Source organism: Suncus etruscus, chromosome 14 (genome assembly GCF_024139225.1).
Source record: "Suncus etruscus isolate mSunEtr1 chromosome 14, mSunEtr1.pri.cur, whole genome shotgun sequence".
Lineage (NCBI taxonomy): Eukaryota > Metazoa > Chordata > Mammalia > Eulipotyphla > Soricidae > Suncus > Suncus etruscus.
Window position 1 is genome coordinate 29,680,399 of NC_064861.1, and position 14,620 is coordinate 29,695,018.

At 38.4% G+C, this 14,620-nt stretch overlaps 1 protein-coding gene across 1 annotated transcript; it reads left to right on the plus strand.

Moving 5' to 3' along the window:
* Nucleotides 1-10,735: 10,735 nt before the first annotated feature.
* IL9 (interleukin 9) lies at nt 10,736-13,968 on the plus strand. Its single transcript, XM_049787365.1, has 5 exons — nt 10,736-10,846; nt 10,949-10,981; nt 11,065-11,097; nt 12,626-12,754; nt 13,858-13,968. Exons 1-5 carry the CDS (start codon nt 10,736-10,738, stop codon nt 13,966-13,968), a joined length of 417 nt encoding a protein of 138 aa, XP_049643322.1.
* Nucleotides 13,969-14,620: the final 652 nt, after the last annotated feature.

Sequence of the window (14,620 nt, forward strand, 5' to 3'; positions counted from 1 at the left end):
CTAGTAATATGATTAATAAAACTATGTAGAACCTATTTAAAACAATTTACGAAATGGAATTGAGGGTAAAATGTGAATGTTTGAATATATAGAGTTGTATTAGAATCTGATATAAATATGAAACCTGAATAAGAGACCCCCAGATTTAAAGATATATTTCCCCTAAATTAAGTTAAAATAGAACACAATCTCAATTAAAATCTCAACAGGATTATTAATGTGAAAGGAATTTACCAAGAATTCCCAAGCCTAGTTAGATTGATAAATATTTGAAACAAAGACACTTTGAAAATAAAAAATAATAATAGGCAGGTAGACAGATACTAAGTTATTAACACATATATTTATATGTTAAAGAGTTACATAAACTAAAGATAATAGTTCATTTTAATAAATCACAGTGCTTATGTATACACTTAAAAAAGCAGAAATACACTATGTAGTGAAAGTGCTATTTCAAATATGTGGGTAAGGCAATATGGTAATAATATCCAGAGACAACAGAGATGAGGGCTGGAAAGAACAGCCCACAATATGAAGCTTACCATAAAGAGCAGTGCATGCAGTTGGACCACTAACTGCACTGACAACTACCATGACAATGATAGTGAGAGAGAGCAGTAGAATACCTGTCCCAAAGAAAAGCAGGGGATAGTGGAGGAGGAAAAATGGGGAACATTGATGGTGTGAAAGTTACACTAGTGAAGGGTAGTATATACTCTATGAGAGAAACCCATCTACAAACATTTTTATAATTGCTTAAATAAATTTTTGTAGTGCTTAAATAAATAAATTATTAAAGAAAAATCAAATATATGGAGAAAGAAGATATTTAGCTAATAATAGTATTAACCAAACTTAGAAAATAATTATTTTTGTTTTGCTTGTGGGATGCAACTGACTATTCTCCAGGCCTACCCTGGCTCTTTATGTAGGAATGAATTCTGGCAGGGCTCAGGGGACCATGTGGGTGATGGGAATTAAACCTGGAATGGCTTCACATAGGAAGGCGCCCTACCTCCTGTACTATGATTCTGGTCACATGAATTAGATTTCTCTTATATCCTAAAATAAACTCTAAAGGTGAGCAATTTAATTCTAAAACTGATTTCATTAATAGGCTAGGAAAATAGCCTTGAATGTATTAATATAAAATATGAAGATATTTATACATATCCCAGATCACTATAAGTAGAACAAGTAGAGGAAAATTAATATATTTGAGAACTGGAGTGGTAGCACAGTGGTAGGGCGTTTGCCTTCCACCCTGCTGACCCAGGGTGGAAGCGGGTTTGATCCCTGGTATCCCATATAGTTCCCTGAGCCAGGAGTGATTTCTGAGCACAGAGCCATGAATAACCCCTGAACGCTGCTGAGTATGGCCCAAAAACACCAAAAAAATTTAATATATTTGAAAAGAAAAGATATACAAGGAATACTTAGAAACCTGTGAGGAAAAAATTAACAGAAAACTTGGCACACTTAGGTAATACATAAATGAAGAAATTAACATGAGCAATAATTCAACAAATGCACATTAGAATTTATTGTGTACTAGGCACATTGACCAAGATTAATAAAAATCCAAATTTTTATTAAAACTTGGAGATATTAGAAACATTCTGAAATTTGATAAATAGGAGTATTCTAAATTATATTAACTGATAGAAAAACTTCCTGGAAAACATTTGGAAATGTGTTGAAATAAAAGTATTAATAATGCTGAGTTGTCAGTTCTGAATCCCTAATTTATGTCATCATGTCTGAATGTGAAAGCTAACCCAGGGCTCTCCTCACTTAGAGATTCAGTGTTTTCTGAGAGGAGAATTTAAGACCAGGGTTGATTGGGATTTCAGTCAAGTGATCAAGATAACTCAAGGCCCTACATAATCCTTCTCACCTCCATTGGTTTCCTACCAGGCACATCTGTATACATTGGCTGCTTCCGATGCACCCAACACTCTATTTTGGAATTCTGGCAGTCAGAACTGAGAGAGAATACATTTTCTTATTTAAAACATTTTTACTTGAAACTATTGTGATTTACAAAGTTCCTCATAGTTGGGTTTCAGATATAAAATGTTTCAGGGCCAATTTCACCACTACTAGTATTGACCACCCTTCACCAATGTTCACAGAATCCATCCCTTGCCACTACTCCCTGCCCCACAGCCTGCCAGCGTAACAGGCTCATTTTAAGTTTTGATGGTTAAAATCTGGGTCTCATGATTTCATTGTTATTGATTCTGGCTTGGCATTTAGTCCTATTCTTTCTTAACACCACCAATGTATACGTTTCTTTAACTCCTTTTGAGGTAAAGAGTTAAGGCAGGCCTAGGGAACTAATATTGCTGATCTCTAGATTCTACCTTTCTCAGGACCAAAGCTATTTGATTTCTTGACTTTATAAAGTGGACTTGAAATATTTAAGTTTGGGTAGGCAGAAATGGGATTGAGATAAAGGTAGCAGAGACAAGCACAGGCTGTGGGGTCAGATATATCTGGTTTAGGTTGTCAGCTGACTGAGGAGACTTTCCTATCCTTTCTCAGCATCCGCTTCCACATCTGTAAATTAAATGCAATAAAGATTGTTGAGAGGGCTGAGTGAGGTACAGGTTAATTCTGTTGTCTAAAAATAATAGTTTTGTGCTCTGGGATCACTCCTGGCAGGGATCAGGAGACCATATGTAGTGCTAGGGATTGAACTTGGGTCTACCATGTGCAAGGCAAGTGCTCTGTCCTGTATTATCTCTAGCCCCTGAAAGGAGAGTGTTTCTATAAAACCGTTCCTCAGCTGAAATATCAGAAAGCAGAAGAGCAACTAGCTTTCATTTATATGGAAACATCTTGGAGTATTCCACACACTAAGAATAACTTACTATGTAACAATCAAACCTGAATTAATACTACTGTATAGCAAAGGCAAAAATGATACAAATACATCAAGGAAAAAAGCAGTTCCTGGGGTAGGATTTGGTGGGCAACTCTCACAGCTGAGGTGCCACTGCCTCATGAATGGCTGCTGTAAAGTGAATGCTGGTTACAAATATCCTTCTCACCTTTTGTCACAAATATGAAATACTTTTGCCATTTTCTATTAGCAAAACATGTACTACTGTGTATCTTACATTAATGTAGAGAAGAATATGAACTTTCAAGGCATGGGATGTTTTTGTACACATGTAACATACATGTGCATCATGTGTGTAATAAAAGTGCAACTAATTCAGGGCCGGGCAGTGGCGCTAGAGGTAAGGTGTCTGCCTTGCCTGTGCTAGCCTAGGACAGACCGCAGTTCGATCCCCCGGTGTCCCATATGGTCCCCCAAGCCAGGAGCGACTTCTGAGCGCATAGCCAGGAGTAACCCCTGAGCGTCACCGGGTGTGGTCCAAAAACCAAAAAAAAAAAAAAAAAAAAAAAGTGCAACTAATTCAACAGTGCCTTCCTAATTGTGACCCAGAGCAAGAGTTTTTATCCTTTTTTAATTAGATGGAAACCAATAACTGAGAGAGGTCAAACAGGACCCTACACTCTTGAACAAATAGAGGGGCAGCTTTCAGGGTACAATAAACTGTGTTGATAAAAAAAAAAGGGAAACTTTGACTTCTAGGTAGAGTCTAGATTGGTATTCCTTATGGTGAGGAGGTGAAGGTAGAAAGGAGAAAGGAAAGAATATAAACCATAGATTATCCTGGTCTACATAAGAACCTGAGTGGGAGCAGTCAGGTTCTGAGTGCTTGAAACCAAAATTTGCTTTTTAGTGGGGATTTGAAGAGAGAGCATCGTGCCCTCAGAGAAGACAGTTTCCCTGTATGGAAGATAGTGCATCCAAGAGGAATGACCCAATACACTTGCTTGGGAAATATTGAACTAGAAATAACTATGTGATGATTAAATTAATGTCTGAGGATTATAACGTGGTATATCTGGGTTGTTTAGAGAAAATGTGAAATGGGTTTTACTTAGAAATATAGTGCTATTATTTCATATGTATGTGTAATTTCTTTGGCTGTAACTTCTGAGAACAAATAAGCATTTTGTTTTATTCCTTCAGAAATAATACATGACACATGAATTTTTACCACAAAACAAAAATGTCAAGCTTTACCTTGGAACAAAATAAATGTATGAGTATTGCCATTTGTCACTTATTATCAAATATATTATCTATGCTAATCCTGATAAGCATCCTACTCTACAATCTTCTTGATATTTAAAATAGATGACTAATTAATTCTAAGCTTGGTGTATTTCCTCTGTAGAAGATTATTTGCATACTTACATCCTGATATTGAAATAAATCCTAAAGCTAAACCTCAGATGTTGTCAACTTTGCCTAGATAAACATCTGTTCTTTTAGTAGTGTTTTGAACTTCATTAACATTCTCAATTTTTTTTTTACAGTTTTTAGAACTGAGTAGGTGGGTTAATGGGAAAAAGTTGTAAAATTTTCATTTCTTTCCCTCTTTCTCACTTTTGTCTTCTTTGCAGGGTTGGAGTTCCCCAAAACAAGCCTTCTTCATGCAGTGACTATGAAAATTGAAAGGAAGAATAGATTTAAAATCTCTTCAATATTCTCAAGTGTCTCAACTGCAAAAGGATTTATTTCTGTTGAGTACTTACTCAAATGCTTCCCTAGATCAGGTTCTTAATACCTTATGACTGCTTTTTGTTATCAATCCACTGGACACTTGTATATATTACTTAATAAATAATATAAATTTGCGGATCCTCCCAAGTGACCAGACAGGTCAGAGATTCAATACAAGGGCATGAGAATGTGGTGCTGAGATTGCTTAAATCATCCCATCAGTGCTCAGGATCCTATTTGGTAGGGCTCTACTTGGTAATGCTAACTCAGGGGACCACATGGCACAAGGATTGAAACTGTCTTGGCAGTATGAAAGAAAAGTATCTTACTCCCTATTTCTCTATCCACTGAATTTAATAAAACATTTTACACAACTTGTTTTGTTCATCATTCAATTAGTAATTCTTAAAAACGGTATCAACTATGCCCTTCAATAAGATGATAAACAAACAAGAGTCAATCACATCTACCCTTATGGAACAGCCACAAAATATGCAAAGACTGTGGTCAGGGAAGGCCTCTTGGAAGAAGTAGCACCTAAGTTAAGACCTGAAGGATGAGCCTGGATCATGCTTTAGAAGTTGTGAGGATGAATATCTCAAGCAGAGATTAGCAAAAGCAAAGACCTGGAGGTTGGAAAGAGAAGGAAACTAAGGTCACTAAGAGGAAACTAAGGGAACTAAGGGTCACTGACTGGAGTCCATACCAGAATAGACTAGACTTTCAAAGGAAAATGTGGTTTACTCCCCAAGCAGCATACTAAGTGGGGACTCCAGTCCTTCTATGAGTAAGGGCTGAGGGATTGTCTCCAGCATCTTCTGTAAATTACAGCACATAGATACCTGGAAAGGCTAAAGAGTACATGTCCACTGGTCATTGTTCTTTCAGCAGCTCTTGGACTAGATAGTGGTTGGGTGACTTAAGAGCAATTAGATTATGACTTGGCTCAGTAGAAAAGGATGTTAGTTCTCAATTTTTCTCTTGCTTTCAGTATATGAAACTCTCGTTAGTAGAGCAGAGTCTGACTGAAATACTATGAATGCAGGTACCATCTCTATTTTGAGAAGATCTTTGGTTCACAGAGCCATTCCAACGTCATCCTAAATACAGCTTGGGAAATGAGAGAAGTCCAAGTGTTGCCAGGAGGGAAAGTTAAAGAGATGGTATCACCTTGAAAGGAGCGTAATGTGTGAGCTAAGCTGGGGCTGGGCAAATGTTTTCTGTAAAGGGCCAGATAGTAAATATTTTTGGCTGTACAGGCTACATATGGTCTCAGTTATACCTTATTATTTATTTGTTAATTCTTTTAAACAACATTAAAAAATTAAAAACTATATTTTATGTTGAAGGCCTTATAATGAATCTAGCCACATAAGTTATAGCTTATTGACTCCTAAATTTGACTGTATTGTCCCTTGTGCTAAGGTCAAGAAGATGGGAGAAAGCAGCTATATATACACACAAGACCTGAACCACCATTCAAATCACCCCCTACTAGTAATTAAAGATAGAGCTTTAGACAGTTTTTTCTTTTTCAATAGAGCCCCATATGTACAGTAATAATTGTTACAATGTTTTCCTCAGTATGAGAGGCATATGGGATGATATATGGAATGTTTTCTATAGTTCTCACACACATGGGTCATGGTAGTAAAGAACAAATATTCATGGGATCCAAGTGATAGTATAGGGATAAAGGCCTTTGTTAGCACAGATTTGACCCAGTTTGATCCCTGACACTAAATATGAGCACAGAGTCAGGAGTAACCATCACTAACCATGGTCCCCAAACATAAAATCAAAGAAATAATAATATTGGTTTAAATAATAAAAAGATCCAAGTCTATTTTGAGGTCTTCCAGTGATATCAGAGCAAAAGGTTAAACATAGTATTAGCATTTCTACGGCATATACTAAGCTTTATTTAAGAAAAGCTTCATATTCTTTTGTGTTTTCAAGGCTCAGCGTCTTCACTTGGCAGTGATATCTAGCCAAAATTTGGTTCTTCTATTGTATTTATCTTGTTTGTATTATTTTGGCTTTTTGGGGAATGCACACCTGGCTATTCTCAAGCTATACTCCTGGCTTTATATTCCAGGGGTTGCTCCTGGTGGTGCTCTGAGAACCTCATAGTACTGGGAATGTATTCTTGCATGCAAAGAACTCTCAGCCCATTGAGCTATATCTCTCAACTCAACTATTGTATTTTATTGTTATTTTCTATTATTACTCCAATGCTTTTATTTTAATTATTTTTCACAATTATTTTCTCTTTTTTACAAAATACTAGATATCGCTGAACTGAAGTTCTTTTTGTCTATTCATTCACAGTGAGGCAGAAAGTCAGGTAGGAGGCCTTGTCAGAAATTTATAATTCAAGATGTATTAGCAGAGAAAAAATTACAATCTCAGGGAAGTCATTCTGCTACTAGTTCAGAACAAAGGTCAGACCTCATCCCAAGAAAACTACAATCAGAAACAAGTGCCCAGATAACACAGAAAATGAAGGAACCACCAGAGTTAAAAGTCTTCCTTGATCATTCCTTAGCAACAACCCTTGGCCAAAGCTGGGGTAACTTGAAATAGACCCTATAAATTAAGCTACACAAAGCAACTTAAGTAAAACCATTTTGGGTACATATTGCCATCCTGCAATAAAACCTCTCTGACTTTACTGTATTTATTCTCCCAAGAGAAGGTTGCATTCTCCCATGGACATGCATCACCCCTTAATAAAATGTTCCTTTACTTCACTCTTCACTGTTGATGTTCTCCTTAAATTCATTTTCTAAAATAAGACAAGGATCTGGAGTCTGAATAGAAGTTGTGCTAAATGTGCTTACTTCAGCAGCATATATGCTAGAAGTTGGAGCTAAGTTCTTTTACTGTAAAGAGCAAAACCTTACCTTGACCCGAGAACCACTGCTCCCTTAAATTTTCTTGGAGACTGGGTTTTACTTCCCATGCAGATCAAGTGCATCTTGGGTACAAGATGGTACCATGCAGGAACCTGTGCAGATCTTCCAAGTCCTGACCTCCCTGGATACATACATGACCAGTAACAATAGTTAAAAGATTGCTGTTAAGCTTCTGGCATCACCGACATACCCAAGTTAAAACAAAGCACAAGGCAAGGCTTCAGCTATTTTTGTCTTCCAGTGTAAGGAAAGCAAAAAAATTGTATTGATGAAAACAAGTCACATGCCACCTGTAGCAGCAAGGTAAAGTTTTTTGGGTTTTTTGGTTTTTGGCCCACACCCGGCGGTGCTCAAGGGTTACTCCTGGCTATCTGTTTAGAAATAGCTCCTGGCAGGCACGGGGGACCATATGGGATGCCGGGATTCGAACCAACCACCTTTGGTTCTGGGTCAGCTGCTTGCAAGGCAAACGCTGCTGTGCTATCTCTCTGGTCCTGCGCAAGATAAAGTTTTGAGTGTTGGCCTGTGCACATCGTCACAGTGTCATCCTTATAATTCTATTGATCACTGGGGGTGGGGTGGGGGGATTATGCAAAAAGAGTGTTTGAGGTTTTGAAGTCTTTGAATTTTTTTTTTAGTGTCTCCAACGAATAAAATGGAAAGCAGAACTGTGAGACATGTTGGGAATTTGGTTTAACTGATGGAGAGATGGAACCAGAAGACACTACACACCACCCAGTCTTCGACACACACCTGTACAGAAACCAGGATCTATAACTACAGAAACCTGACAGCAACAACTGTGAGACTGAAGAGCTGACCACTGAGAATGACTAGGGGGTTGGACAACCGAGTATGCCTGGAGACTTGAGTTGGTCTTATGCCAAAGTGCTTAGAGGGTAAGATCTTCCTGTTTAGGCCAAAGGTGTTTATTTCCAATTGCTTTCCATATTTTGCTGTGCTTATGCAAACGACAATAGCCACACACACATCTTTTGTTTTTCTTTTTTAGTGTAGTTTCCATCTCTGGAGAAAAAAATGAGAGCAGACTAAACCTTTGTTTATTGTATTAATGACTTTATTGGTGATACAATAATTTTACAAATATAATTGTTATTGATTCTTTCCTTCTTTTTCTATTCTTTTTTCTTTTCTTCCCTCCTTCCTCCCTCCCTTCCTCCCTCCCTTCCTCCCTCCCTTCCTCCCTCTTCCTTCCTAGCTTCTTCCCTTCCTTCCCTCCCACCCTTCCTTCCTTCCTTCCTTCCTTCCTTCCTTCCTTCCTTTCTTTCTTTCTTTCTTTCTTTCTTCCTTTCTTTTTCTTTCTTTCTCTCTTTCTTCTTTCTTTCTTCCTTTCTTTCTTTCTTTTTTTGTTTTTTTTGGGCCACACCTGGTGACACTCAGGGTTTACTCCTGGCTATGCACTCAGAAATCTCTCCTGGCTTGGGGGACCATGTGGGACACTGGGGGATTGAACCATGATCCGTCCTAGGCTAGCACATGCAAGGCCTATGGCTTGCGCCACCTCTCCGGCCCCTCTTTCTATTTCTTAATAACTTTGCTTTCTGTGATCCAGAAACAAATACATTATGATCAGTTATGTCAACAGTGTTATACATTTTATTTAAATAAATAATAAAAATATAAGTTGCATTAAAAAAGTTGGCTTCTTTTTCTCTGCTTGTCACAGGCTTCTCTTTGTCAAGAAACCCTTCCCTCCCCACTGTGCAGCTAAACATAGGTGGTTCAGCATCAAGCCTAAGGGCTATAGATGAGAAGAAAGGCCCTAGAGCTACCTGCTACTAAAAGAGAAGTGAGCCCAGGTTTCAGTTTTTTCCCAGGTTACTACTACTAAATGCTAAGCGAATCTCCACCTCCTAAATCTGTTGCAGGGAGAAGATACAGTTTTTTTTTAAAGCACATCCTGCTCCAAATATGTATGTACCCCAGAATCTAGATCTTTAATCTCATCAAATTTCAGTTTATGTGCTCCTTTCTTACTCTTTTGAAAACTGCTTTTCAAATTAATGTTTAACAAATTAATATTTTCACAGATGGTGACTATTGCCATAAACCTTCCTAATGCTGATTTAGGGATGAATTAGATCCACTCAAAAAGGGGGAAAGAAGAGGAAGAAAGAGGTGGGAGGGGAGAGAGAGAATTAAAGACAACTTGGGAGCCAGACTCTGGGTGTGATACAAAATTTATTGCTTCCTCATTATTTGCTGCTTTTGCTTCAGTTTCTCCTTATATAAAACAATACTGAGAATACTTAGCTCACAGGAAGATAGTTTTCCTGATTGTGGTCTGAAGTACAATCCTACCAAAGGGCCAGGGAGTTAATATACCTGCTTTAAAAGGCAAAGTGAAATGACAAGTTAGTATCTATCTCATTTGGTGGCTCAATGCATTACCTATTTAATTTCTATGATGGGCCTACGATTGTACACAGTAAATGCTTAATAAAAGTTAGCTATTATTTTAAACTTACGGATTTTGTTTCATGATGCAAAATACTGTGTTTATTACTTTCTTTAACCCCCCTAGAAAAACTGGGTTATCCTAAATGCATTTGCTAAGCACTGTTGCTAGATTCCTAAACTTCTTCAGTCACCTGCTTGCTCTAAGGAACATTTGCTAAAAGAAGCATGTGATGGAAGTCAATAGTCTAGCCCTGGGCAGGAGTTTTAAGCTTTGAAAAAAAAATCTAAGACTGATATTACAATGACTAAAACTGAGCTTTCCAGGACTGAGGTAGCAAACCCTCCCCCATAAAAAATCAGCAATTTGGCCCTTCTCTCCTCCCCCCTTTCACCCTCTTTTATTACAACCATAGCTGATTATTATATCAGCATTTCTAACAAAGTAAAAAGGGGAAAATACAGACCTGGGCTTTCATGGAAAGTGTTTTCTCACAATGAGAATCTCTGCCTTTTAAGAAAGAAGTGATAATTTTTAAGATCTTTAACTTTTCCTTCAGCATCTCCATACTTGACTTCTTGAAAAGCATGTTTTCTGAGGAATGATATTTCTTGCCACAATGTAATATGGTCTTTTCCAAGTGACTCAGTTTGATAGATATATATTTTTTCCTGTGTCAAGTGGTCCAAACTTACAGAGAAAAATTGGTATCAATTTGATGTTAGGGTTTTCCCATGTTTGCAAGGGAGCTTTAAATAGGACTCAATGTGAAGATCTCTGCAGGTGAAGCTGCAGCCCTGAGTCAAGATGATCCTCCTGGTCCTTGCCTCTGCCTTGCTCTTCTGCTCCACGACCAGTAAGAGATGTTCCACTTCCTTGGAGATTCTTGATGTTCAGTCTCTCATCACTAAAGAGCAGGTAAGTCACAGAGGAAGACATTAGCTGGAAAATATAAGTGAACACAAAGCAAGATGAACAATGCACAAACCATGTGGGTTCTTGTCTCTTTTCTTATTTTAGAATCATGATCAAAAATGTAACTGCAGCACCAACGTGAGTAAATGCTCGTTTAAGAACTTTGCAAATTAATGGTAGAGTTTATGTCTGAAATCTTCACTTTTAAATTGTCTTTTCAGGGAACCAACTGTTTGTGCCTGCCCATCCCTTCAGTAAGTACCATATAAGAATACTATTTGATTCTGTTATTTTTGTCATTTTAGATAAAATGAAATGGCTATATCTCCTTGTATTTTCTTAGATAAGGAAGTTACTTTATTATAATTGTTACAGGTTGGCATTTCCTTTTAAAACCAGGCTCCTGAATTCCTTACTATATAAATTTCTTTGTAATAAATTTTGCCCCTTGAGAAATTTGAATAATTTGCAATATTTGAAAAGCTTCAATATTTTTAGATTAATGGCCAAGTGCACAACTAAATCAAACTAGAACTAATAATATAATTAACAAGTATCTCCTGATACCCATTTAAAAAATTTTATTTTATTGAAACCATTGTGATTTACAAAGTCCTCTATAGTTGGATTTTAGACATACAGTGAGTCAGGGCCAATCCCACCACTAGTGTCGACCTTTCTCCACCACTGTTCTCAGAGTGCTGATAGCTAATTTGCCTAATGCTACAACTATTAGAAGCTATTGTTATTTATTGCAGACTAATAAATGCTATGCCTCCTGCCAATCTCCCTTTCTTTCTTGAATATATCTGACTTAGGGTGATCATTGCTTAGTTCAGACACTCATTCTAAATGAATAAAGTGTCTGAGATTGAGGGTGGAGAGAAGTGATAAAGGGGTCTAGCATCTTGGCAGAGAGTAAGAGCAGGGTGGAGGGATTTGGTGGTTAAGTCAGAAGGAAGTTCTCATCCCAGGCTTCACTTTGTTCTGTGTCTCCCAAGCAAGGCCTGGAGATATCTGAGCTGCTCACCAATGAAGATTCAGCCACTAGATGAGAATAGATTAGAAGTCACATATTTATAGACGAGGCCACGCCCCTGGATTAATAGTCCATGCTTTGAGTTATTGCTGAAACATTGACTCCTCAATCAGCACATCCCATCAGGCTAGCATGAAAGGACTTTATTTTGTCTCTAATTTTAAGATCACTAAGATTTAGAATAGAGAATATTGGTTTAACCAGAGTCTTGTGGGATGTGGGAAGTATTACAGGAGTTATAGTACATGTGGGATACCACATGCCTCCCTGAGCATTGCCAGGTATAGTCCTGGTGGCCCCTGGTGGCACCACTACATTGGTGGTATCATCTACCACTGCAAATTGGTGGGATCATCTACCACTGAGTACCTTATCCGAGAACCTAGCACTAAACCCTGGTAGACTGACTAAAAATCATTGGGGCTAACCTTGGGGACATTCTGCATTGCTTGGGAGGCACAAAATAAAACAAAAAGGAAAAGTCAGCAGACTTGGACCTGACCCTTTTCCAGGATCTCTTGCCTGCATGCTCCCAGGATGAACTAATACTGAAACTCATACTGAAACTCTCTAAGGAGAGACCATAAGGACCTTACTTTAAAGACCATTTCCAGACTCGACCAGGGATCTACCTGAAATGAATGCTAGTTTAGTTACAGTAGTAAATTTCAAATAGTCTCTAAAACATTTTCTGTCATCACTCCTTGTCAAAGCCATCCCTGAGTGTTTCTTTTCCTTACTAGGACAACTGCACCACCCCTTGCTTCCAGGAAGGGCTGTCACAGATGATCAACGCCACAGTAAGCCAAGGACCCCGCAGGAGTTTACAGAGGTTGAAAAAGTCCATTGGACGCTTAAAGAACATTTGCCCAGTGAGTTTGTTTTCAATCTGTGATTTTCTCTAGTTAGGTCTGTGAATGTGGATGCCAGCTGAATAGGAGTGAGAAAGCGTGTTTAGGGTAGACATGGTAGTTCCAGGTTGTTAAGGAATGTCTATACAGTGCAACAAAGATGACTATTCCTGTGAGCCCTATCCAAAGAAGGCCCTTATTGCCTCTGATTTGAAAAGGCTGCTCACATCTATGTAGCCATTTGCTTATCTTTATTATGGAATAATCAAAGAAGTCATCCAGGTTAAAATATGAAGCTACAACATAAAGAATCAGAACAAGAGTCCACAAAATATCCTAGACATTCAATGTGATGACTTTCCTGATGTTTTGGCCTATACTGTTCACAGATAAAGACAGTGAATCTCTAAGGGGGCAATTGCTCCACTGGACCATAAGAAGCTCTGAGCTCTTTATGTGGAGAAAATCTGGTTTAACATGTTCACTCTGGGTGCTTATATAGGCAGTACAGGCAGTTCTGAGTGCTTCATATATCTGTTCCATTGAATTTTGTTCATATGCCCTGTTACACTGAATTCTATTTGCATTGCCTTTGGGACAGTTGTTTAAGATTTATAACCCTCACTTTAGAGAGGAAATAACTGAAACTCAGTGAAGTTAACCCATTTGCCAAAGGCTACATATTTAATGAGTGGCTGAAGGAGTGGAGAGTTGGCTCAATGGGCTGGAAGACATGATTTGCAACAGGAGGCCCAGGTTCAATCCCTGGCACACAGGGTCCTTGAGCATTGTCAGATGTGGTCCCAAACCCAAAGTAAATGAAAGGATAAATTAAAAGTGGCAGAGATAAGATTTCAACTCAGGTCTATGTGCTCCCAAGTTCCATTATAAACCATCATACTGGAATCTGGAATTGGGTAAGACACTTGAGGGTCAAATCTCTATAATGTTTACCCAAAGACCAGCCCAGGGCCTCTCCAGTTATTCACTCTAATCACAAGCCCCTTGCTGCTCACACACACTTTGCTCCTTGCCCACCACCATACCTTCCTTGGGCTACCCACAATACCTTGGGCTGCTGGCTCTGCACTGTTTTACTCTCTCTGTTCTTTTTATCCCCATAGTCTTTTTCCTGCGATCAGCCATGCAACCGAACTACAACAGGCAATCCTATGACCTTCCTGACAAGTCTCCTGGAAATGCTCCAGAAGCAAATGATGAAGGGCAGAATATGAGGATGAAATATTATTTATTCTATTTATTGAGTTTTCTTTTAAAAAAACTTTAAATTGTGGCAAGGGGTCAAATATCAAGGAAGCCAAGCTAAACCAATTTAAGTTGTAATAACTTGCTTTAAGTGAGTGGTCTATCTTTGTTTTGAGTAAATGCATATGGAAAAGAAAGCACACAATCTGGTCTCTGGGTGTTTATTTCATTTTTGTTGTTTCACTGAAGGAAAGTTAGAATACTGTTGAAGAGCTGAATGGATAGGTTACAATCTCAGCAAACTGTAGTGAAAGTCCCAAGTTTTCAGCAAAGAAGATTCAGCACTGTCTGGGCCATAGAGAGAGCAGCTATGAAGGGTTTACTGTGGGGTCATTTGTGATTGCTATCATAAGAGGAAAGATTGTGCCTGGGTTGTTCTAACTGTGGGTGCAGGGAAGACCAACCTGTATCTGAAATAGGAGCCAGCAGAACAGCTATTTAGGAATATGGGCTTGTTGATATGTAAGGGACAACAGGCTTGACATTAAATTAGGAGATCATAAAGCAGACCCTTTGGGTCAGGATGCAAAGTAGAGAAAATTTGGCATCGATGGTCATAGGAAAGACCTTTAGCCTGACCCACTGCCTGCCAGATGCAGATCTCAGAGGAGTATTGACAGA

What these genes read in the sequence shown, in the direction of transcription:
- IL9 (XM_049787365.1), top strand. Translation starts at nt 10,736, where the DNA reads ATGATCCTCCTGGTCCTTGCCTCTGCCTTGCTCTTCTGCTCCACGACC. An exon ending in AATGTAACTGCAGCACCAAC is followed by an intron (nt 10,982 to 11,064) that starts GTGAGTAAATGC and finishes TTGTCTTTTCAG; the next exon opens with GGAACCAACTGTTTGTGCCT. An exon ending in TGTGCCTGCCCATCCCTTCA is followed by an intron (nt 11,098 to 12,625) that starts GTAAGTACCATA and finishes TTTCCTTACTAG; the next exon opens with GACAACTGCACCACCCCTTG.